The 25,587-nt window shown below is 38.8% G+C and overlaps 1 protein-coding gene across 1 annotated transcript; it reads right to left on the bottom strand.

Moving 5' to 3' along the window:
* Nucleotides 1-6,157: 6,157 nt before the first annotated feature.
* Nucleotides 6,158-25,412, bottom strand: LOC101853870 (poly(A)-specific ribonuclease PARN). Its single transcript, XM_005103375.3, has 22 exons — nt 25,244-25,412; nt 22,673-22,750; nt 21,337-21,410; nt 20,750-20,817; nt 20,039-20,120; nt 19,352-19,412; nt 18,698-18,863; nt 17,970-18,074; nt 17,144-17,267; nt 16,459-16,515; nt 15,840-15,917; nt 14,947-14,990; nt 13,975-14,017; nt 13,626-13,701; nt 12,981-13,091; nt 12,151-12,220; nt 10,783-10,838; nt 10,232-10,318; nt 9,798-9,872; nt 9,207-9,420; nt 8,310-8,449; nt 6,158-6,533 (listed from the first exon to the last, which is right to left on the bottom strand). Exons 1-22 carry the CDS (start codon nt 25,260-25,262, stop codon nt 6,472-6,474), a joined length of 1,890 nt encoding a protein of 629 aa, XP_005103432.1. The 5' UTR covers nt 25,263-25,412; the 3' UTR covers nt 6,158-6,471.
* Nucleotides 25,413-25,587: the final 175 nt, after the last annotated feature.

Here is a 25,587-nt window from a genome sequence, read left to right as displayed (position 1 = left end):
CCCCAACCAGTCCGTCTCTTAAATGATCCAAATTGTGTCACTCAACACTCGTATTCAGTGACACATCAACAGCTGAGCGCAAGAAGTGACTATATCCACTTTTCACAGTTTCGAGAAAAAAAGTCTGAAATGCTAACGATAATATTGAACGCTGTATAACTTTCTCGTAAAAAAAAAAGTAACGTCTATATTAATATCTCAAAACCGAATCAAGCACGGCTTAGATACATGTATTTACAGAGGGAAAAGAGCGGCTAAATTAAATCTCTCCACCCATTTCGGTTACCGTACTCTATATTTCGACCAAAAGTGGATAGATCTAGAGTCACTTCTTGCCCTCAGCCATCGATACGTACTTATAGTTTTGTTTTAGTAGGAGTTTTACGGTAGTTGCAACACAATGAGGTCATATGCGTGCCGAAAATTAGGGGTGTAACAAGAGAGTAACAAACAAACAAACAAACAAAAAAACAAAACAAAAAAAAAGAAGGGGAGATAAGGACGATAGATGTTTGATAGGAAAGAAGAAGCAAGAAGCAAACCACACCAGAGCACCCGGCAACCACCCATTTGTATGCGATTTCTTTGGATTCTACACGACACGTAGATCTACATCTCTTCAACGTTGGTTGTTCAAAGTTCAAATTCAAGAGGCAGGACCAAGGAACAGAAGTCCTAGTCTGAAGGAACCAGGCAGAAAACGATAATTAAAAAAAACAACAACTATAAACAGGTAGCAGGACCCTGTGTAACAACGTTGTTTCTCTTTTTTTTTACGACTTGGAAAAACAGATAAAAGAGCTGCTTGATTAAAATCTCACTACCCATTATCGGTTACTCCATTTCGACCAAAAGTGGATACAGCATAGATATAAACCATTACTCTCTATTCACTTCTTGCGCTGAGCCTTCGACATATTGTGCTAGTGACATGTTCTTCTGTGAAAAAAATATACAAGACAGCCATTCTCAGTCCCAGAACCCCCCGTGGAGAACATTCTCGGCTGTTTAAATCCTCGCCGCAATAACGATAACACATGTATTAACAATTATTGAAGTACGGTAACTTCAATAACAACATCATCATCAAAAACAACAACAACCAGACAAGGTTGCGCGAAAAAGTTGAAAGAATGGGGGAAAGCAGAAAAAAGACCCCACACCCAAAAAACAGCAATTACCCCCCCCCCCAAAAAAAAAAAGCAAACAACAAAACAAAACACAAAACCCCCACCAAACAAACAAACAAAGAGACAAAAGAAAAGCAACAAACAAACCACCAAAAAACCCTTAGAAAATCGACGCCTGTATCCTTTTTGCTAACCCCTAGGGTATTTTACTCAAACATCACGAGGGCAAACAAACTATTGCACACGTAATTTTCCACGTAACACAACTCAATACAACAACACAACACTCATTAGGGGCACTATTCTTCAGGCGTCTTCACAGGCACACGGCAATGAGTAGTACTCCCATTGAAATGTAATTGTAGGCTATTAATTGTAGTTGTTAGTTGGCCGTTGAATTCTTCAGCCACAAGCGCCTCTTTGTGCTGCACTCAGCGTGTCTCGCCCAAGGGCAAACTCAAGTGGCCATTACCACACACGTTGCCTATTATATTATTTGTTGCTCTAAATTAGTCTAAAAGCTGCCGGTTCAGCTGACCATTGACCATTCGTTGAGAACACGAGCTCTCTGACATTTTGACATCTTGACCACTGCCCCCCCCCCCCCCTCCCAATACACACACAATTCTTTACCCAAGCCGACAGGATGAAATCTTCATTTCGTAACTCACGATGCTTTATAATAAAAATAATGTACATGATGTCGATGTGGCTTGGGTTTTGAACAAGAGGATTCTGAGAAAAAATCCTGCTAGTTTTGATTTCTCAGAATAGAAATTAGAATTTTTGTCGAATCTGTACAAAATACACATCACTACTCTCTATTTATTGTGGTGGCATTTTCTCTTTCTTCTTGAGCCATTTTTCTTCTTCTTCTTCTTCAGACATTGACGATCATGGTACCCAACTCCTTCCTGTTGTCTGTCTTCTTTATCAGCTCGGCTTTTCTTTTTGAGACATTCGTTGCAAAGTTGTTCAGGCGCTTTGTGTACGGTATGTTGTTCTTCGTCTTCCTCTGCTCTTCTTTCACTTTCACTCTATCTTTTCACTTAGCAGCAGTTTCTCCAGTCCAGTTGACACGGTCAAAGAATGGCTCTTGAGCCATTAAAATGAGGCAGCGTGGTGGAATCCGTCAATTTTTGGGCATATGGAGTTATTGGTATTATCTTAAAACTTGTTCACTAGTCTTTATTTGGATGAAAAAAATATCCATTTATCTTGAATACAAGTCGAGATATTTGCGAAAGAAGGAGGTGGGGGTCACCTTTTTTCAGAGGTAAAATTAGTGGAAAAATGGCGCCAAAGATTAGTTATTTCCTTAGCTTAAGAGTCCATGGTAACTGAAAATTTACATTTTCGTACCTTTAATCAACGCTTTCCAGAAAAATCCTCATAGAAATGAGTTCTTTAATGGGCATGAAAGGCGTTGAGCCAAAAAACAAAAATTTGAAAAAAATTCACAAACCTGCGGAAAAATGCAAGTCTCTTCACTTTGATTATTTTGACGAGAGCCTGATTCCACCACGCTGCCTCACTTATTAATATTAAGCCCAGTTTATTCATCCCTGTCGTTACTGCAACTTGCCATCTTTGGAGTTTATTTAGTGCTTAGACTGTACTGTATACTTTGCTGTGTAGTATTTGTGTTAGAACCAGTTACAAGAAGTAAAGTTTGGACGTCAGATGTCCAAAGAAAGAAACCTGGGACCAAACATGTGTCGATAGGGGCGTAAAACATTTACAACAAAAGAAACTTGATGATGTAGTCGACAATCTGGTTCTCTGAATGGAAGGATCATTTCTGAAGCTACATTATGTCTGCGATGTCTTTGGGTTATACACAACACCTACATCTCTTCAACGTTGGTTGTTCAAGTTCAAAGACAAAGGAACAGAAATCCGGGTCTTTTTTTTTTCTTTTGCGTGGGCATTTTACGGCACTTGCAACACAACAAGGTCATACAAGTGCCGAAGAATAAATATATGTGTTACAAGAGACTTACAGAGTAACAAACACAAAAAAGAATGAGGAGAGATTAGGACGATAGATGTTTGATAGGAAAGAAGAAGCAAGAAGCAAACCACACCAGAGCACCCGGCAACCACCCATTTGTATGCAATTTCTTTGGGTTCTACACGACACGTAGATCTACATCTCTTCAACGTTGGTTGTTCAAGTTCAAATTCAAGAGGCAGGACCAAGGAACAGAAGTCCTAGTCTGAAGAAACCACGTGGGATTAAAATTAAAACTATGATCAAGTAGCAGGACCTTGTGTGTGTAACACAGTTGTTTCTTTTTTTCACAGAATACACGGTGGCTGCACTCTTTTTCCCCAACTGTCAGTGTCACCTAGAGTTGAGACACACTGAGACTCGCGACAACTCACACTACACGTGTAAACAACACATAAGTAGAAGAAACCATTGTTATCGGCAATTCTAAAAAATTCCACATCATTTAAAAAAAGTTTTAGTAAGAGTTTTATGACACTTGCAACACAATAAGGTCATATAAGTGCCAAAGAATAGATGTATTACATGTACAAAAGAGTTTTTAGTTTAGTTTAGTATGGGGTTTTACGGCGCTAAGAGTAAAAAACACAAAAGAGGAGGAGAGATTTAAGTGATAGGAAAGAAGGAGCAGACCACACCAGAGCACCCGCCAACCACTCACCGCACATGTAAGCAACTCCTAATTAGAAAAAACCTGGATTACCTTAGCAATTAAAAAAGTTTCTATTCACTTTTAGTGAAATTGTTGGTATTCTTCGTTTTAGTAAAAAGAAGCATATCGACACAATAATGGCCATTTATTCACACAGTGCTGGGAAAAAGTAAGTTTTTGTTTTAGTAGAGGTTTTACGGCGCTCGCAACTGCATAAGGTCATATGAGCGCCAGAAGATTAGAGGTGTTACAAGAGAGTAACAAACATAAAAAAGAAGGAGGGAAGATAAGGACGATAGATGTCTAATAGGAAAGAAGAAGCAAACCACACCAGAGCACCTGCCAACCACCCACGGAAAAGGTAAGACAGACAGACACATCAGAGGGAAAGTAAAGAAGTAGGACCTACCAGTGGCGTACGCCAACCACCCACTTTTTTAAAAGTAAGTTGTACGGCACTTGCAATATAAATAGGTCATATAAGTGGCGATGATTACAAGTATTGCTATTATTAGACAGTAACATTCTTTCCTTCTTGTTTCCAATCAAACATCTCCTATCGTCCTTATCTCCCCTCCTTCTTTTTTGTTTGTTACTCTCTTGTAACACCTCTAATCTTCGGGCGCTCTTATGACCTTATGCAGTTGCGAGCGCCGTAAAACCTCTATTAAAACAAAACAGACAATAATATACATACAACGAAAAGAAGGAAGGGAGATAAGGATGATGGATGTACGATACGAAAGAAGGAGCAAACCACATCCAGCACCCGCCAATTACCCAGCAATTCTGAGAGACTGACGTGAGACTGCTTGATGAGAGAGCAATGAGAAACACATTCACACGATGACAGCCATTTACAGACAGAGTTAAGTTAGTTTTTTTTAGTAGAGGTTTTACGGCACTTGCAACTGCATACGGTCATATGAGCGCCAGAAGATTAGAGGTGTTACAAGGGAGTAACAAACATAAAAAAGAAGAAGGGGGAGATAAGGACGATAGATGTTTGATAGGAAAGAAGAAGCAGCAAACCACACCAGAGCACCCGCCAACCACCCACAGAGTTAAGTTAGACAAGCAGACAGAAACAACAGGGTGAAGAAAAGTTAAAATATTGGTGGCACCCTCCAATCTTGCAATGATAATAAACCTTCATTGATTCTAAAAATATCTTCACTAAATTATTGGGACATTGAAGACAAGACATCTCAACAAAAGTTGAAAAAAAAAGGTAACACTCAGTAGCAACAATGTTTTGAAGTGATTGAGTTTTATTTTGTGACATTGTTTTATCCATCCATCAAACAATTTTCCAATAACAATAAAACAATACCTTATCATCTAATATTTAAACAATAAAACAATACATTCAGCTCCATCTAACATTTAAACAATAAAACAATACATTCAGCTCCATCTAACATTTAAACAATAAAACCAATATTAAGAGGCAGGCCTTTTTCCTTTTTGCAGCTCACTGTGCAAGATACTGACCGTCAAACAGAATCACCCCCCCCCCCGCCTCACCTCACGCTTAAAAACGGGGACAAATTGTACTGGTAATTCGACGTTTGTATAAAATCTGTATTTGATTTAACGGATTACTAATTCTACAATTTCTGAACACCAGTCTCGATTAAGACTTACAGACAAAGACCAGTTAACCACATAATTTTTTTTATTATAGGCCTATTTACATCACATCAGGACAGGGAGGGAGTTTTACATCATACTGCTCACAACACGCATTCATAGCTGCCAACTTCTCAACCCCCCCCCCCCCCAACCCAACAACCAATACTCGACCCATGCCGCTATTCAAGATGGTGCTATTCAAGACCAGAAAACTTCTGTCCAAACCTTAAAGTTTATACACACACACACTCTTTATGCATTCAATAAAAGCACGTTATTTAAAGTAGGTGTAGGCTATCGCAAAATTTCTCTCCAACTGACCAACTGGCTCCGCTCACATTATATCATTCATCACAAATCTGGTCTTGAAAAGTTCATAATTTTTTATCATCAGCATCAGCAAGCCTATAAAGTGCAATACTAGAAAAATGGAGAACACACACTTGTTTGGTCAGACTCTCAAAAAGGTATTAAATACTTTTGTACGTTCTGGTCGCCAGCTAGGCTTATTAAGTTTGTCCCGACACAAAATTGTGGTCATTTGAGCCGAGGACATCGCTTGCAAATTCACTTCCTTTCACAACAGTCAATAAAACGTATTGCATAAATGTCATGTTACAGTAGAGAAACCTGGTATGTTTCTGGGTTAGTCAGGGCTCATTGACAATGACAGATGCCAAACCTCTCTCTTAATTTTCAAAGCACATGAAATTGTTTGCACCCCCCCCCCCAAGATATTGCCTATTTTTCCCCAAAAAATAAAATAATTCAACAATACATTTTCCCCCTTAAGGAGTATAAAATATATCATAATGATAATAATTTTCTAAAATGAACACATATTACCGAAAATCCTTTAAAAAAAGGAAATGCAGGGTAGAAAGTAAAATATTTAGGAATTGCAAACTTTTAACCTATAACCCCCCCCCCAATACAAAGGCTGCTGAAACAATCTCACAACATAAAAATGTCAGCTGTTACTCAAGACTCGAGACAACAAATGATGGCGAAGTTCACGGAGGAAATGCCCTCATCTCGAGTCACCAAGCATCAGACTCTTCAAAAAGCTTCTCTTTTGGGGGAGCCTCTTTTGTGTCTGAGCCTGAAATCACAACAAGACACATATGACACACACATATCATTGGAAATATGTCTGGAGATGCATTTCAAAATATACGAAAACCAACCATCTTATTATTGTGAGAACGGGTCAGTCTTAGAGCTACAAAAGTGGTTGGTTGGCGGGTGCTCTGGTGTGGTTTGCTTCTTCTTTCCTATCAAACATCTATCGTCCTTATCTCTCCTATTTCTTTTTTTGTGTTTGTTACTCTCTTGCAACACCTCTAATCTTCAGCACTTATATGACCTTACTGAGTGGCTAGTGCCGTAAAACTCTTACTAAAAACCCCCCAAAATACAGCTCTACAAAAGGTCAAGTCCTTTAAAGACAGGGGTCCCAGGATGGGGCTAAAATCGTTATTACGACAAGTACAGACTTGCAGTTTGGCATGCAGGTTTGAATTGAGAAAGAAATGCAATACGAACATTTTTTTTGGTTGAAAATCCAAGACGACTGCCATAATATTGGCGGCTATCTTGGATTTTACGCATAATTTTAAAAATAATACTTCTCTGAAGTTTACCAAGGAATATGCTTGAAAATGAATACCTAGAGATCTTGAGGTATTGTTATTAATAGCATATCGGAGAATTGTTTTTATATCTTTCAAGAAAAGGAAGTTACGAGCTTTGATTGAAAATTAGTATCCCAGAAAAACTTCCGAAAAAATCAATTTTTTTTTCAAAATTTAGTCATAAAACAGAAAGTATTAAATATTTTAAATCAATTTTTACTATACAATTGAAAAAGGTATTTGGGTGACACAGCAAATTTCAAGTAAATCTACTGGTAAATTTCAGAGTAGTCCAGAAAAGTGTGTTTAAAAAAATGATGTTTTGAGAAAAATATGATTAAAAGATAACAAAAGACAATAAATCAAATGTTGTTAAGATACAATGATAATTTTTGTACACAGAGTTTGGTGGCATGCAAACAACTGGTGTGCCAAATTTCATGCAAGTACAACAATTTATTATTGAATTATAATTTTTTTAAAGTTGTCAATGCATCACGTCAAGTTCCCATCGTCTTATCAGTTGCGCCTCACAACAGCCTGGGACCCCTGCCCTTAAAGCCAATTTTCACGAGACAACACCCTCTCTAGTTTACTTCTGTAAATTATAATCACCCTATACTTATAAATAAAAATTGCATTCCAGAATTTTGGACTAGAGTTCTATATGGTCGCCTCAGAGCTCTTTTGTCCCACTTTGGGCAAATAAGTCTTCTGAGGCCACGATATGTGCCTGATCTTGAGATAAATATTCTAGATTTTATGTACAATACCGGCTAGCTGTTAAAATACACTTGCCCCCAAATTTTTAATTTTAAAAAAAAATGTAGGCACTTCGCGACCTCTGCGCTTTCTTGTCGTATCTCCATTTTTAATAACAGTGAAAACAGTTCATAACAAAGAGTGAGCTTAAGAAGAAATCACATTTTCACTGTTTAAGAAAATGGAGATACGACAAGAAAGCACTGAGGTCGCAAAAACCAACATACGGAGATACAACAAGAAAGCACCGAGGTCGCGAATTGTTGAGAGAATGAAACAGTTTTTTTTTTTCTCTCCTGTAAAAATTTAGCTTTCTGGGGCCTACTATATTTTAACAAGTTGCCCACCATTAGCTATTCTGACAGACACAAACAAAACAACATAAAAGCAAGCAAAAATAAAAAACAAACCAAAGAAAAAAGGAAAGAAACAAACAAAAACCAAGAGAAACAAAAGCAAATTAACGATGAAATCAAATCTACCATTGCCTCCCGCCGAAGACGGTTTGCGCTCGCTGGTCTGTGAAGAGCTGGGGTTGGTGTCTCGACTTGGCTTGTGATTTTCCTCCGAGGGACTCGTTTCCATCTCTGCCTCCGGGATTGCTGCGCACCTGGTTGGTGATCTGACACAGGAAGGAACAGAATAGTTGTCTTTAGGCAGTTGCGAGCGCTGTAAAAACTCTACTAGAACAAAACTAAACTAAACCTCTCTCTTTACCTCCAAACACATGAAATTTCTCTCCAACTTATAGTGTTGCACTTTGCAGTCACACAGCCAGCAGTACAAAAAAAAACCCCATCTGCTCACCCAGCCAGGAGAGTGACCCCAACGCACTTCTCAAGCCTGTCGCAGAACTGCACCAGGTGACCGGAATGGATAATTTTCACTGTCGCATTATTGCGCAAAGTGTAAAATCTAATCTCCCTTACCTCGACCCACACAATCTAGACCTTTCAACAGACAGACTGTTTCAACCTTGCCCGATGAGGCAAATCAAGACCGAGAGGGACTCGTCAAACAAACTAAATATCAAAGTGTCCCCCAAGCTCTTAAAAAATAACTGCTTCCTCTCTTTCCCTACATTTCAGTCCTCTCAATATTTTAGTCAAACATATCCACTGCCCCGGCCCCAAAACCAATATACTCCCCCCTTCTCCTCTGTTTCATTCCAAATCATCACCGATATAAAAGAAAAAGTTGAATCTTATTGGTATTGCCAACAGCCCAATATTTGTAAAGTGCAGTTCATCGCAAAGTGGCAGTTTGTACAGGTGATTGTTTTCTACGGGTAGCCCTAAGAGCAGGTTCTTCTGCACTTCCTGACTTATCCAGCCTCTTGTAGATTTCACATTTTACCAACGAAGATAACAAAAACTCACTCCTGAGAGAGGGACTGCCGATCGATTTTGGACGGAGGGCGCTCAAGGTTTGCGTCGGCCATCTTTCTCTTCTGACCCCCGGTGGGCGTGACTGCTGCTGCCGATGCCGATGGTGACGACGATGATGACGACCACTTGTAGGATCTGTTCCTCTGGTGGGAGGCGTATGACACAACGCGAAACACTCCGGTCTCCTGAGAAAGTGCCTTCAGAGCTAGAAAGAGAATTAAAAAAAAAAAATCAACTTTAGGCCACATATCACTTCTAAGCTATAAAAGTAACAAAATAATCTACTTTAGATCACATATCACAATAAAGCTATATGAAAGTAACAACACAATCTACTTTAGATCACATATCACAATAAAGCTATGAAAGTACCAAAGTAATCCACCATATATGTTTTATGAGACTGTGGAGACTCATTTTGGGCCTAGAGTGCATTCAATAAAAATATTACTTTGAATTTTATTCAAGCACTACAACAGACATACATTCATAGCTTCCCTTGCAATGTAACGTTCACTCTCCGAGGTCTAAATTCTATGTGTGGAAGTCTGAAAAAGTTTGAAAAGCAAACTGCAAACTCACCAATTTCTGCGTTCTCCTTTTTGTGCAGGGCCACAAAAGCTGACGAGTCAGACAACCAGGAAATCTGAATGGTTCCTAATGATCGAAAAAAAAAAAATAAATAAATAAATAACACAAGATATTTAGTTAGGTTGACCAAACATACTAAATTCACCCCAAGGTGGTTTTTTAAAACATTGAAGTTTATCACTACCAAAGTAAAAAAAAAAAATGTTTAATAAAGGGAACACGCATCAACACAATCATGCTTGGGAAAATGGCCAAAACAGGATAGACAGAAACCCAAAGAGATGAGAAAAGAAATAAATTTACATTTTAGGATAACTACTGAGTATTCAGAACCCCTACCCACACACAATATCCAAATTTTGGGGTTCAAATATGATCAATTGGCATTAGAAGATTAAACCTATTTATTCCCTGAAGAGACTCACCGTAAGGTTGGAACAGACTGTACAGATCGGCGGGCTTCCACTCTCTGGGGAACGTCACGTGAAAGACATGGTTTCTCTGTGGGGTTACTGAAAGATAATCGTTTTGTAATTATTATTATTATTATCTTTATCATAATCGTTTTGTAAACTATAAGCAGACAGACTCTGAGATGGATCCTGAAGAGTGGGGGGGAGAACAGAGATGGACATGTTCCGACTGCAGTGACCCCAACACAGTGGACAAGTAAGTAATTGTTTTGTAAGAGTTAATATCAAATTTTGTTTGAAAGATCGAATCAACTGTGTCCAACATCAATGGGGACAAGTTTTTACACTCATTTTGTAACAAGAAGCTAAAGAAATTTATTCTGGAAAATAAGAAAAAAAAACGCCCATCGACCCCCCCCCAAAGGTGATTTTTTTTCTTCATTATTTTGACGAACGCCTGATTTCACCATGCTGCCTCACATATCATGGAAACTGCTAGTATATGTATCAGAATTACATTTTAGCAGCAAATAATAAGAAAATAAAATCAGAAATGCACTCACAGTCGGGTCCGTTCAGGTCGAGATAGGGGATGTCGTTGATTCTCATCAAGAAGATTCTGGAAAATCACAGTACAACGAGGCTATGAGTGAGGTAAGAGATAATACACATAGTGCTATAAATTTATTCAAACTATGGAAATTGTGAAGACTTTTACAACGAGGCTATGAATGAGATAAAAAGATGATACACATAGTGCTATAAATTATTCAAATTATGGAAATTGTGAAGACTTTGAATACATCATACAGTACAGCATGGTAGAGTGACTTAACACTTAACCCTCTTAGCACCATAAGTAGGTCAACAGGTCAGCACTGCAGAACCAAAATGGCGACCAGCTGATGGATTGCTTCCAAGAACCGAATTATTTTAACTGTTTTTCAGAGGTTCAGGGGGTGTAGCAAAGAATTAATTGCTTTTGCTTTAGATCAAAGCGACGTGTTTCAATGAAATTTCACACACAAAGGTGAAGGACGTCAGCTTCTAAATTTAGAGAGGATTGTTCTTATTTCTAAGCCTGCACTAAAGGCGTGTGTGCCAGGCCAGTAAAAGCCGGTACAGCAACATGACGGGAAGGCCAGTTTAGGCCAGTAGGGCTCAAAAAGGGTTAAAGTACAGAAACAGTCGCACCAAGCAACTAAAAAGTTAGTTCCATCCAGCAGATTATCCCTTTTGCTTCCAAAACCAACTTTCACGATAAAATGTTTCAGCACCACCATTTTATTACAAAGCGAGTTTAAATATAGATTGATAGTATTTCGCTGTTACAGCTATAGACACAACATCTTCAAAGCAAAAGACTTACAATGTTACAATAAGAATATGAGTCTTTAGTCTTAGTTTTAGAAGAGGTTTTACGGTGCTCGCAACTGCATAAGGTCTTATGAGCGCCCGAAGATTAGAGGTGTTACAAGAGAGTAACAAATATTTTTTTTTAAAAAGGGGGGGGAGATAAGAACGATAGATGTTTGATAGGATAGAAGGAGCGAACCACACCAGAGCACCCGCCAACCATCCACAGAATAGAAGTTTGAATAAAGAAACGCATGTCAAAACCAAATAACGGTCATAAAATGCAAGGAAGAAGCAAGCCAGACAGACAGAAACAACAGTTTTTCATAAGAGTTTAACGGCACTTGCAACACAATAAGGTTATATAAGTGCCGCAGAACAGATGTGTTACAAGAGAGTAACATACACAAAAAGATGGAGGAGAGATAAGGATGATAGGTGTTTGACAGGAAAGAAGGAGCAAGCCACACCAGAGCACCCGCCAACCACCAACCAGAAACAAAAGAGGGAACGAAAAGAAGTAGGATCGACCAGTAGCACCCTCCAACCACCCGCAGAGTACCAGAAACGCTTACTTGTTCACAAAAGGCTCAACAACGCGAGACGTGGGTAATAGAAACTCATCCTTAGGACTCTGAAATGTTCCTGGAAACGGGAGAAAAAAAACAACCTTTGAGAATAGTTCCTAAAATATCCACCCAAACCACAGACACAAATGTACAAGCTTCACATAAAAAGCAATCAGAAAAATTAAGATGTATTTTTTCTCTCTCGTTCATCTTACAGATTTTGTGGTGGGGAAGAAAGGAAAGAACTAAAAAGTAAACCGTAAAAAAATTATAACTTTTCCAAATGTACAACAGGAAGTAACCTGATCAACGTAAACAGCTCCGCACAACAGGAACTGTCGAGTCAAGCACACTCTGTCAGCGCGAGCAATCCCGCTAACCCGCAACACACACCAGGTCCCTCGACACCACCCAAAACTAATTACAGTCATTAACCCAGTTCATATATCAAGCAGAAAACATTAGTGAAGAATAACTTAATATCGTCACACCATTTTATTTCATAAACCAAAAGGCAACATAGAGCTCCCTTACAAGAGCCAACACTGGTCCCCAGCCTGAAGTTATTGAACTAAGCTACAGAAGATTGTCAAACATTGTTTACCAAAAAAACATTGTTAAATATTGTTCATCTAAAAACTTCTGTCAAATATTATTTACCTACAACCCTTGCCAAATATCTTGTACCCCCCCAAAAAAAGTTAAACACCTTTGATCTAAAAACATTATTCAGGATCTTTTACAAAACTTGCTAAATACAATTTAAACAGCTTGTCAAATGTCTTTCACCAATTATTTATCTTTTACCAAGCTTGTCAAATATCTTTATACTTTACCTAAAAACCTGGTCATGTGAGCGAAACAGGAGCCTGTGAGGAAAGCGTCGTAGCCAGCTTCGTGTAGACTCCCACCGCCATCTTTGTATCTCTCAAACCCATCGGCAATGTCTGGAAACAGAAAAAAATGTCATAATAATAATTCTCATCTCTCAGAAAGTATTACTTACTTCTAGAATTTTTTTTCCTTAGTAACACAAACAGGACTACTGAAATGATTAACCCCCCCCCCCTTTTCCCTTCCAAATAAAGAACTGCTTTATTTAATGACTGAAATAATGCTATAATCATAAGGTATGATAAGCTGATATCGTAGTGAGCTGTGGTGCAGATGGATCTTGTCGAAATTCGTGATACAAAGTTTTTTAACTTGGATTGTTTGGGGGAGTTTTTAAGTCTCTCCACTCATTGGCTTAATTCTTTCAGAGATGGACATAAAATATGATGGTCCTGACATTTAAATAACCATACAATATTGAAAGGGGCACCAAACCCACACAATCACTCTTTACCAAGTTTAAACGCTTCAACATTGCAAAAGCTTGTTTCAGGCATAAAAATAAACAACAATACATTATCTCCACTGATTTCTTTTCTTCAAACTATCAAAGTTACAGAACCACTGTGTCAATCAAAGCCACTCACCGATGTTCACGGGGCGAAAGGGAGGCTGCTGGACTGTCAAGCGGACTTCATCGAGGCTTGTGTACAATATATGTTCCTGACGACAAAACCTCAAAAATTAATATTATTCAAAACAACCCCCCCCCCCCCCACTCATAAATACATGAACATTAACATAATTCAAATGCATACTGAAATGAGTAAAATATAGTACAACTAAAAGATAAACACAAAAAGCAGTTTGAAATTGTGCTTAGTATTAGGACTGCTTTACCCCCCCCCCCCCAAGAAAAAAAGGCACAAAAAACTATATTATTCTGGCCTTCGGACAATAGAGGACCTTGCAATCATACGGTGAACAAATACTGACCTTGAAAGGGTGCGTGCTTGCCATCAGCTTTGTGTCTAGTAACCTGGTAAGGAGAAAGTATACCCGTTGACATAAAGGCAACAACTGAAATAGACAGGTAAACACACATGACACAATTAAAAAACAAAACAAAAACCCCACATGTGTCGGTCATGTCAACAGATAGCAAGGCATGTGAATACAATTAAATCCTGTCAAAGCATTGGTCTTGTGCACGAAGCAACAAGTCATCCCCTGGGTTCTTCGTGCCATTAAAAGTATGTCCACGGGTGTGTCTGGTCTGTGAGACACGTGCATCTGCATCACGATACAGTGTGAAGGCGCCCAGACAGTTCCCGGTTTCAACAAAAGGCAACATGAACATGTCTCAGTACACATACAACATAAAAACTAACAGATCAACATACTCTATAAGAATGAATTGAATCTAGTCTGTGGGAAATCCCCGTTCTGGGGACTCATGACATCATAAACCTGTGGAATAAACCTCAGGACAAACAAACAAAAAAAAATTTTTAATTCCTGTCTATGCGCAAACATTTTTAAAAACAATTACGCACAGACGGATATAGCCATCTGTAATACGTCACGACAGCTGCATTACATTTCTTACATTTTAAAGATTTTAAATGCCCAACTTCCATTTTCCAGTTTACATCAAAGTCAGGGGAAAACAACAGGCTACATGAGCGCTGGCAGACTCTGTCAAGACTGCAAACAGTTTTTTGTCTTTAGTTTTAGTAAGAGCTTTACGGTACTTGCAACACAATAAGATCACAAAAAAGAAGGAGGAGAAATAAGGACCACAGATGTTCGATAAGAAAGAAGGAGTAAACCACACCAGAGTGCCCGCCAACCACCCACACTTTCTGTCTTAAACATCAACTTCTATTGAAGATATACACACACATACATAGATCCGGACACACACCAATATATACACATACATATAGATATAATAAAAGGGTGTACCTGGGAAAAACAGTCTTGACCACTGTCTTGAAGTCATCAAATTCCTGCAAAATTGATAGACAAAAAATAAAAATGACAGCAAAGTGTTGAACAAAACTGACATTTCCAGACAGGATCAATGAGCCCGACTAGAGCGACTATCAAGGCAAAACTTTTAAGTCGTTTTCTAAAGAAAGAGAAGAAACATTGCTTTAACTATAATGCTCAATTTAAAGCCCATGAAAAAAATAACACAATATTCATGCAAAAGACATGGTCAACATTTCCTCTTGTTATTGCTGCCCCTACATTTATTCATCAGAAGCCAACAGAACTTTTTATTTTCAGAAATCACAAAAGCTTTGAACAAAAAAACACCCTACAACTAATTCATTAAATAATACATGTGTTGCAATAGAAACTTAACATTAAGCTGAAGTGCAAGAATATCATATGTGGCGTCGGTGGCCTAGTGGTTAGGCTCTCGGACTTGCAACCATAAGGCCGTGGGTTCGAATCCCATCAGGGGCACGACGTTGTGTCCTTGGGAAAGGCACTTTGCACAAATTTTCCTCACTTCACCCAGGTGGAAATGGGTACCCAGTTATAGACAGTGAAAGATCTTGTCAGTTTGATAGTGTTTGAGAGCGTGAAATCCGCAGCTTGCACTGTATGCTTCCGCGGAAGCCGAGAATGTTTCTGAGTGTTCTCAGAGGGTCCACTGGGGTAATAATAGTTGTAAAGCGTATAGAGCATGCTCTTGAGCATGGATATGCGCTATATAAATGCAATTATTATTATTATTATCATTAGGTCTGAGAGGTAAAAATAAATTCTAAAGCATACGGAGCCAATTTTCTAGCCAGGATACGCCTGATATAAATGCAGTCGACTATTATTATTAGAGCACTTACTTCAGGGAGATGGCAGTGGAACTGGTTCACAGAATGAATGACATCCAACAGCATGTTGTGGCCCACAACCAATTTACCCTGAAGAAAAAATGAATATATCAATCAGTCAAAATGTACCACAAATTAATGGTTGTGAGAACAAACATGCAGGATCTTTACGTCCGCTGATTAAGGAAAACTATTCATATAAGCCATGAAAAATCACATAAAGTCTTATTTTATTCCAGATTTATGACTGTAGAATTAATAAATATCCCAAAAATGTGAAAACAAAATTTAAAAGGCAGAAAAGAAATTTAGCAAAAGTTTAAAAAGTTCTTATTTTATTGATCTCTGTGGGGAAAATTTGGTTAACAATATCTACTTACATGAATCGATCAACGTTGCATAAGTCTCAATATCACACCAATTCAAACAATCAAAACCCCTTTGCTGGCTGCCACTGTGTAGCACCTTTATTTTGAGCCACGGCCACTGAGTCAGTGACCACCCACTCATACACCGAGTCACCAATGAGTGCTTGACACATTGCGAACCTAAGCCCGCTGATTACTAGAGACCCCTACAGTCAATAATCTGAAAAACTGAGAAGAACTAAGACATTTATAAATACACTCACCGACTCTGAGATGGCTCGTATAACTTTTGAGAAGCCCACTTGAATGTCCAGTTCTAGCTGAGAAGAGAAAAACAAAACAAATATTTTCTTTTGTAGTACAACTCCACACAAAGTGTTTATTTTAATTGTACAAGTTTTACGCCATCATTGCGGGTCTATGAAATGGTATAGGTTGAACACCCCTATCAACACTGTTAGGTCACTTGAGAAGCGGGACTCCGAGTTTAATGTCAGTCTCAGAAAGGACCGAGCCAAGTTGGAAATTCGCATAAAGTGTCTTTCCTAAAGACACAACGTCGGACCAAGCTGAGACTCGACCCCCCCCCGAACCCGCAGCAATCACACGATTACGAGTCCGGTAGCATTGTGGGTGTGAGTCCCATGAAGGGAAGTAATCTATATTGAGCATCTCCGTCATGTTTCGTGGATGCTGTATGTATTCCACTCAGCCAGGGGGTTAGCCCTGCCAGGCCGAGTCGAAGGAGCCAGCCTTCTAAACCATTTAAATTCTGCCGTAAATATGCGCGATTAACAAAATCTAAAATAAGAAAAAAAAAAAAAAAAGAGAGAGAGAGAGAGAGAGAAAGAAAAAGTGAGAGTGAAGATGAAAGAGAAAGAAGATGAGACAGACACAAGAAAAAGAAATAGTGAGAGAGAGAAGATGAGAGAGATAGAGGGCACCAACCATTTCTAGAGCCTGTCTGCCCTGCTCCCTCTTGAGTCTGTCGTCAGCGTTTTTGGTGCGATGTACCAACAGGTACCGCTCTTTCTTCTCTCCTGTCACCGTCTCAATGTGGACTAGGGGAAACCTGGTGGACAAACCAGAGGCAGAAGAAAGAAACGGATTAGTAACTAAAAAAAAAAAATTCCTTTTATCTTTTTATTGCTGTAAAAATGACGATTTTCACATGTGAAGGGGTGGCTTTTTTCCCAAGACTCCAAAATAGCTTGACTAAAATCTTTTTAAAAAATAAGACAACTTTGCTAATCTCTTATCACAAATAAGCCTAAATTACTGGTCGAAAAAGAGAAAAGTGGCAGTCTTAGACAGGTGGATGTCTTGGGCAGTGCCTTTATAATATAGAATAGAAAAAAAAAATTGCAGGGTGGGGAGGGCTGTAAGTGGTCATTTGTACAAGTGACTCTCTTGTGGCCATTAGAGCAGACTCGACTATAATTAGTCCAGTACGACTTCACAACCCCAACCCCCCCCCCCCCATGACATAAAAACGACCGACACCACTGCGACATCAGCACGACCGCCAGACCAGTACGACATAAAAACGACCGACACCACTGCGACATCAGCACGACATAGAACGACCGCCAGACCAGTACGACATAGAACGACCGTGAGATCAGTACGACATAGAACGACCGATATGACCGTGAGATCAGTACGACATAGAACGACCGATATGACAGTGAGATCAGTACGACATAAAACGACCGATATGACCGCGAGACTAGTACGACATAGAATGACCGACACGACCGCGAGATGCACCCACTTTTCCTCCACACTCTGGTAGATGAGCTTCCTCTGGAAGGCGTTGCACGGGGGGAGGGGGAGGGGCTCTGACTCATCCGAGTCCAGGAAATTGCTGATCTTGTCACTGGGGAGGAAAGAATAATAATAATAATAAATTACATAGAAATTTTTACACATATACATAGATATATATATAATATATATATATACACATACCATAATACTGTGTTTTACGTACACGCATGTCGATTAAATTTTAAGATGTGATGTCTTTTTCGATGTAATGCGCATTGAGCATGTTTTAAGAAAATGAAAATGCACAGTATAAATGTTATCTATTATTATTGTTATATATAGCACTCAACCTCGATTAAAAAAACATATTTTTTTCAGTAAGTGTTTTTCGGCACTTGCAACACAATAAGGTCATATAAGTGCAGAAGATTTGAGGTGTTACAAGAGAGTAATAAACACCAAAAAAAAAAAAAAGAAAAAGGAGAAAAGATCAGGACGATAGATATAAGGTAGGAAAGAAGGAGCAAACCACACCAGAGCACCCGCCAACCACCCATCGGCTCTGAGCGCTTTACAATACAATACAACAAAAACATTTCTTATTTAAAAAAAAACCCAGTTCCCCCTATGTTGTTCCAGCACAGTATGAGCATGACATTGATGAATCAGCCCATTTACAATTCTACTGTGCATAGTTAAAACAGCTGGAACCCAAAAAAACGATGGACTCACAAGACGCCGTTGAGGAAAGGCTTCTGTTCCTCCGGTACGGGCATCGAGCCTTTCTTCTCGCCCGGACTGGCAAACCCCGGGGACAACAGCTTCCTGGCCTCCTCGTGTCTGCGCGCCAGATTGGCCTTGAGCGACTGTTCTGCCTCGGGCATCAGGTAAGGGATTCCTGAGGAGTGAAAACGATACACACGAGATTACTGACTTGACACCGCGTCAAAACAAAGAGAATTCATTTATTTAATTGTACTTGGCTCAAAAGTTTATCCACAAAGTCCATATATATGATACTAAAATATTACATTGAAGACGGATTGCAACAGTTCATTAACAGGGTGTCCAGCAATATTTCCTGAATAAATTTACTACCCAGAAAATCAAGCCCCAGACCAACTAAAAAATGAGTCCATTAATCCGAAAATCACAGCTTAGTAAATAGACAGCTTAATATAACCTTAATTGATAAAAAGGTTAACAAACTTGAAACTTTAAGGCCAGAAAAACCTACACTGACCTACACTCTCTTTTCGAGAAATTCAGCCTTGGATTGACTTATGAAGGAAGAAGGCATGAGGATATAAAAATAATTGCGCTCTAAATTTTTGCAGTACATGTTTGTACTTTATCCCTTTCCTCCAGTCTCTCAATCATACACACCTTCTCTGAAAACTTTGTTGAAGTCAAATCCTTGAGATATGAGAAAGTCAATACTTGAGCTCTGTGAAGAAACAGAAGAATCATTTCATTCAGCGCCAATATTTGGCCCTAATTATAACTTAAAAAGCTTCAGATTCAGCACGACATGATTTGCAACTGAATCATACAAAAGTCAGCACAGTCAATCTGATCATAGGACTTTTATTTGACTGAAAAAGCTTCTCTAAAAACAGTTCATACTTTTGATAGAGGTATGACAGGAATCTAAGAGCCTTCATAGTAAAATTAAAACAAATACTTAAGAATCAAGCCCTTGTTTGCTGAGCAAAAATCAGACTTACCATTCTTAAAATCAAAGCCAAAAGTCACTAATAACAATTTCCAGACAAATAAAGCCATAGGAAATGTAGAAAAATATGCTGGGCGAGAAACAAAAACAAATTTCTTCAGAAGTACAGAAATCAACACACGTCTGATCAAGTTAACAGTGCAAATATTACATTTTCTGCTTAATTCCATTCAAACAAACATTAGTTGAGAAGTATTGTAAAAGTTTTAAGGAGAAACATTTTGAACAAAAAAACTCTATACAGTTAAAGACACTACTGTTCTTTCAAGTAAATCTTTGCCAAAAAGCAAATATGATTTTTTCCACCTTCTCAAAGTTCCTAAACATCTTATCTTTACCTGGCACAGAAATCTTCTGTCGGGAGCTTGTCTGTTGTGAGGCTTTGGGAACACGTAGAAGTTGTAGGGACGTGCTTCATATCTGACAATAGAAATTTTAAAACTTAAATTTAAAAAAAAATTTTTTTTTAAAAAGATGGCATATTCCATTACCAAACCAAACTATAAACTCCATGTTTTGACCCAAATACATTCAAATGTCACACACACAGCTGAAAATAACGGAACGCACTGTTAAACGAATCCTGGCAAAAAAAGAGCACTGCGTTGTTCCTCTGCGAAAAGCGGGTTCGAGTTGTCACTTCAGGTTTAAAGAGTCAAGAGATATATCATCACTGTTGTTGGTGAGGAGGAAAAAAATGTTTTTCAATTGTAAAAATACACAAATATTCTTTGTTCGCAGTGTAAAGCATGACTATTATGCAGTATTCAAATATATGCATCGGTTATCATTTTTCGCTCAAGGACACATCCCAGTGACAATTCACCTAAACACTTACTCATTAGCCTGTGCTTGACATTTCAACAACCAAAACTCACGAACCACTCGTTACATTACAAAGACAACTTTGCTCTTCATTTAAGACAAAGAGAAGGACTTCCCTTAAGAGCTGTAGCTAAGAAAATGAAAAAAAATCCAAACCCAAACAAAACAATAAACAAAATAAAAATTTAAAGCATGCCAGGCACAAATAATATTTCGGAACTCACCTTTGTTTTTCAGCATCAACTTGAAATGTGCAGAGTCCGAACTGAACTAGAAGGAAATCTGTTGAGCCCTAGAGAGACAAAAATATTCTGATTACATCATGCTGAAAATAAGACTCGATTTTCATTCGACAAAAGAGAATGATTAAACACATTATAATAACAACTCAACTGGGAAGTTTTATGACAATTCCACACCCTCTTACAGCAGTAATATAATGATTCTACAAAAATAATTTTCTAACACGTAAGTGACTACCAACGAGTATACTTTCCTGACACCACAACCCTCAGGACCGACAAAAAGAAAGCTCCTTTTGAAGAATGTTTTTAACCAAACGTATCGAATCCACAGCTTCTAAACATAGGTTCAATGGGAGTTAACACATTCCGTCCTCAATTACCAGTTAGAAATAAAAATAATTCCAATTTTCACAGCAAGGATTTACTCTGATATATCTAAAAAAGAATAGTGGGCAGCCATGGATGGCTCTGACTGATCTCCCAGCCACAGGATAGGGCCCTGGTCTCTCAATAGTTAACACCAGCATCACGTTATCTTTTCCATAAGTTCATCCCCCGAGCCTCACCAGTCTCTGCTTGTTGTACCGTTCCTCTGGTGTGTCAAACGGTGCAGCGTTACCCCCGTCAAACGCATCAAGACCTGAAAAACACACAAGGTTATTGTCAGTCATTTTAGCCACATTAACTCCTTATCTCGGGCATGCCGCTCCTAGCGTTTCATAGTCAGAACCATTGTGCCTGCTTAAAAGTTTAAGTTCAAGAAGATAATCTTCGAGAAATACCACTCATATGTTAAAAAAAATTTTAATCGAGGAAAAACACAAGTACTATAATACTACATTAGGAAAAGAATACTGATTCCAACTAGCCAGTTTCTGTTGCGGTACAGTATGGGCAAGTCACTTATTCCTCTCATTATAGTTTTGACTATCAGGTTTTCATTTGTCGTAATCCTGATTCATCAAATTAAAAAATCTTTGTTTGGTCTAGATCACTTTCTGGGTTCATTTTTACGTACTTTCAAAGTTTCCCTGGAATTGCCTTAAGTTTCAACTTCATCACACCCTTCATTTTGCCATATTTATTTAAAAAGTTAACACACGCACAATTCTACTTTCACTACATGTACGGCCTTGTTTGCAGTCACTTCTACGGACACTATTCGTCGACCTCATAGAAACACATACCACGACATGGACACACATTAGGCGATTGAAACGCTGCACAACACTGCTCTATGTGCGAATCGATAGACCCTGTGCAATGCCGCTCTAGGTGTTAAATGTTTTAAGTAAGTAGAAAAATCAAGCAATAAAGCCTGAAACAATTTTATTTTGAAAAAAAAACAACAAAAAAAACCCTCATTTGTTAAAAATGAAGAAAATAATTTAAGATCTTTTTAATGTTCAGCAAACAATTGTCGACAAAGTGAATTATATCAATTGTTTGTCTGTATTTATAAAAATAGCATACTTTTCTCTGGATCACAGTGTTCTCAGGTACGTTCTGATACGGTTCTGTCGATGTGCGCAATCGGTGGATCATTCAACACATTTTGCATTATCTAGTCATACGTATGACATTAACTTCCGCTTAGTGCAATGTCAACAATATAACTAATAGATATGGACGCTCATCTGATGTTAACACCTTATTTCATTGCAGAACAACGAAGCACTCGACACTCGGGTAAGATCTAAGATTCATTGCCACATCTATGGATCCACAAAAAGCGCAGCGTAATCCACCAATCTAATACAGAAGGGGAAACAATCGATGGACCGATGCGAATTCAATGGATTCACATAATGCGATCCACCGCCGCACAAATCGACAGAACGTGCCTAACAACAGCACTGATCACTGTAAAGCAATCCCTGACAAAGTTTCGTCTGAACATACCTGTAAATTCTCCATCTATTGCCATAAAAGTGCAGCTCTTGATAGATTCAAGGACTGAGTCCAATTCCTCATTAAAATCTGAGGAGATAAACATGAAATAGATTTGAAGAGGCTAGCCGTACTAAATGACGGCTAGACTGCCAGTCTAGCCGTACATATTCTTAATACTTAATATGATGGCTAGACTGACCATTAAAAAAAAAAATAGGCCTACTGATTTGTAAATATACATTTTTAGTGTGCAGTACCTAAAGTATTTGTATTTGAGACGAAACCAGGTGCCTTAATGACAGTGCATGTATTTTAAACCTCCTGTTTTCTTATGTTAATAGGGCCTAAGATAAGTACGGCTAGACTGGCAGTCTAGACTTCTTGGCTAGCCGTACTTAAGTACGGGTAGACAGCCAGGATAGCCGTACTTAATATTGATGGCTGAATTGTAAATGAAATTTTTAGTCTGCAATGCCTAAAGTATTTGTATTTCAGACAAAACCAAAAGGTGCCTTACTGACTTGCATGTATTTGAACCTGAATAATTACTAGATCTAGATCTAATGAGACCTGTCTACTTAACAGGCTTGAGTCGATAGGGCCAAACCTAGATCTAAGGACGGCTAGACTGGCAGTCTAGCCGCACTTAGCCACTTCGAAATAGATTTTCTGGGATAAAGCTGTTTGAGAAAGAGTGAAAACAAGGATTAACTTTGTTAAAAAAAAAGTAAACACGGGTGTGACTGTGAGAGTGGCAATGCTAATTTATGGAGCTGGAATGCTTTTGATTGTTGTAATAGTCAGTTTTACAGAAAGAAAGTGTAAAATCCTACAAAGATAGAAAGGTTTGCATGTGTGTATCCCTATCATACATTTACAAGTACAAGGAAGGACTTAATTAACGAGCAATCATCCCAACAAACACAATAGAAGGGGGCCGCGGCTATTCTGACTCTAGTCCGAACAGCCGCAGCAGGCTATTCGGACTCTCGAATCAGAATTCGAGTCCGAATAGTCGGACTCAAGCTCCAATGCGTGTGCGCAATCACTAGGTGTACCAGATGTGAAGCAGCAGAAAAGAAGCAATTCGACCTTGGCCTTCTTCGGTTTCTACGATCTGGCCAAGGAACTTACAACAAATGGGCGCCGACCGTGGTGACCCAGCGCGAACTGTTGTCTTTTCTTCACAACGGATAATAATATAATAATAGTAGGGCCGGGCAGTGGGCAACGGTATGGGAGGGAATATAGATCTACGTGCAAAAAAAAGGGGTGATGGTGGTGGGGCGGGCCTGGGGAAGTAAGATGGAGAGAGAAAAAGTAAGAGAAAGAAGAGAGAGAGAGAGAGAGAGAGAGAGAAAGAGAGAGAGGGAGGGGGCCGTCTTATAAGGACTGGTTTATGTTTTGATCCCTCCCTTTGTAGTCGTGAAACGCAGTGTAATTGCCTACCAGTAGTTCAAAGTCCGAATAGCAACAGGAGACTATTCGGACTCGAGTATAGACCTCGCTTACCGTACAACCGGTGATTGCGCACACGCACTGGAATTTGAGTCCGAATAGCCTCCAGAGGCTGTTCAGACTCGAGTCCGAATAGCCACATGCCGTTAAACTTAGAAATGACGCATCTTTCTGATTGGCTGCTAATTTTAGTAATGTGATGTCATCACTTCCTGGGATACCCACATAGAACGACGTGTTTTCGGTAACATTTCGGATTTTCTAGCCTAGATCTAGATTCCAGGTTAGATCTAGATCTAGATCTATTAGGCCTACCTGGACATGATGGAAGACCGCACGAAAATTGCCGTAAACACGCAGGAGGACTAGATTTAGATAATATCTAGTTCTAGATCTAGATCTAGATATATCTAAATTTAGATCTACCACCCCCCCCCCCTCCTGCATGTTTAATCACTAATACATTTTAAAAAATAAACAACAACTTCAAAGTCAAAGCAACTCTACAAATTAGGCCTAGATCTATAATTTATGGAACTGTTGGTCAGTCGGGAGGAGGAAAAGAGAAAAAAAAAACTGTCCGGGACCGGAATCGAACCGCTCCAAAAGCCATTGCTCGACATCAAACGCAGACGCGCTATCAAAACTTCCGAGAAAATGGTGTGTAGATTAAGCATAATATACATAGACACTTCCATCTTTGGTGCCGTGCGGTTGTCTATACTTAGATGTAGTCACGTGATCGGAGGGGTATCCTGGTCTGACGTCAAACAAGATGGGCGCCTTACCTAAAAATAGTTTGCATCATTTCTACTTTTAATCGCATGTCGAATAGCCACTTCGATAGAAGGGACCTAACCCTGACCCTTGCTTTAACCAAGATCTAAATCTCTGTCTATTCCACAGTGATCTTCGTTATGGAATTCCTCCCCATTAAATAACAAAATCAAACTGAAACTGACTGGACTGAAAAAACAAATTAAACCAAACCAATCCACACGGGAGTTACGGGTCCATACACATTATCATTAGTACACACACTACTGTTTGGCCTACTGTAATTTAAATTATTTTACGTTTTCGACGAACGTGTATGAGAAACCACTAACATCAAGTACTCACTGTGTTTAGTTACTTCCATAATTAAAATTTGTGTACGCTTGACACGTACTTTCAATTTCTTGGTTTTGAAAACTACAAAAATTCAATGACCATCGTGCAACAACACTGCACTCGCCTCGTCTCGTTGCGTTCTCGTCGTAAGTCGTAACTCGTAAAATCCCGATGGTGAAAGGTTTTTAGTTTTCTCTCTGGATCATCAACATTGTAAACACCTTTGTAAACACACCTGAAACTCTTTTTGAAAAATCAAATTAACAATTCTTCGTTTTACATATAACAAAGAAAAAGAAATCTGAATAGAAAAAAAATTTAGATACCCTCCAAAAACTCCACAATGAAAGCAT

Source organism: Aplysia californica, unplaced genomic scaffold (assembly GCF_000002075.1).
Source record: "Aplysia californica isolate F4 #8 unplaced genomic scaffold, AplCal3.0 scaffold00370, whole genome shotgun sequence".
Lineage (NCBI taxonomy): Eukaryota > Metazoa > Mollusca > Gastropoda > Aplysiida > Aplysiidae > Aplysia > Aplysia californica.
The sequence above is the reverse complement of the archived record's forward strand: the minus strand, read 5'-3'. Positions and strand labels throughout refer to the sequence as shown.

Excerpts from the sequence above, each read along its gene's own strand:
- LOC101853870 (XM_005103375.3), bottom strand. Across the intron at positions 18,864-19,351 it reads CAACAAAGTTTTCAGAGAAG|GAATCCCTTACCTGATGCCC; the intron begins GTGTGTATGATT and ends TTCACTCCTCAG. Across the intron at positions 6,534-8,309 it reads GTCTTCGGCGGGAGGCAATG|GCTCAGACACAAAAGAGGCT; the intron begins GTAGATTTGATT and ends TTGTGATTTCAG.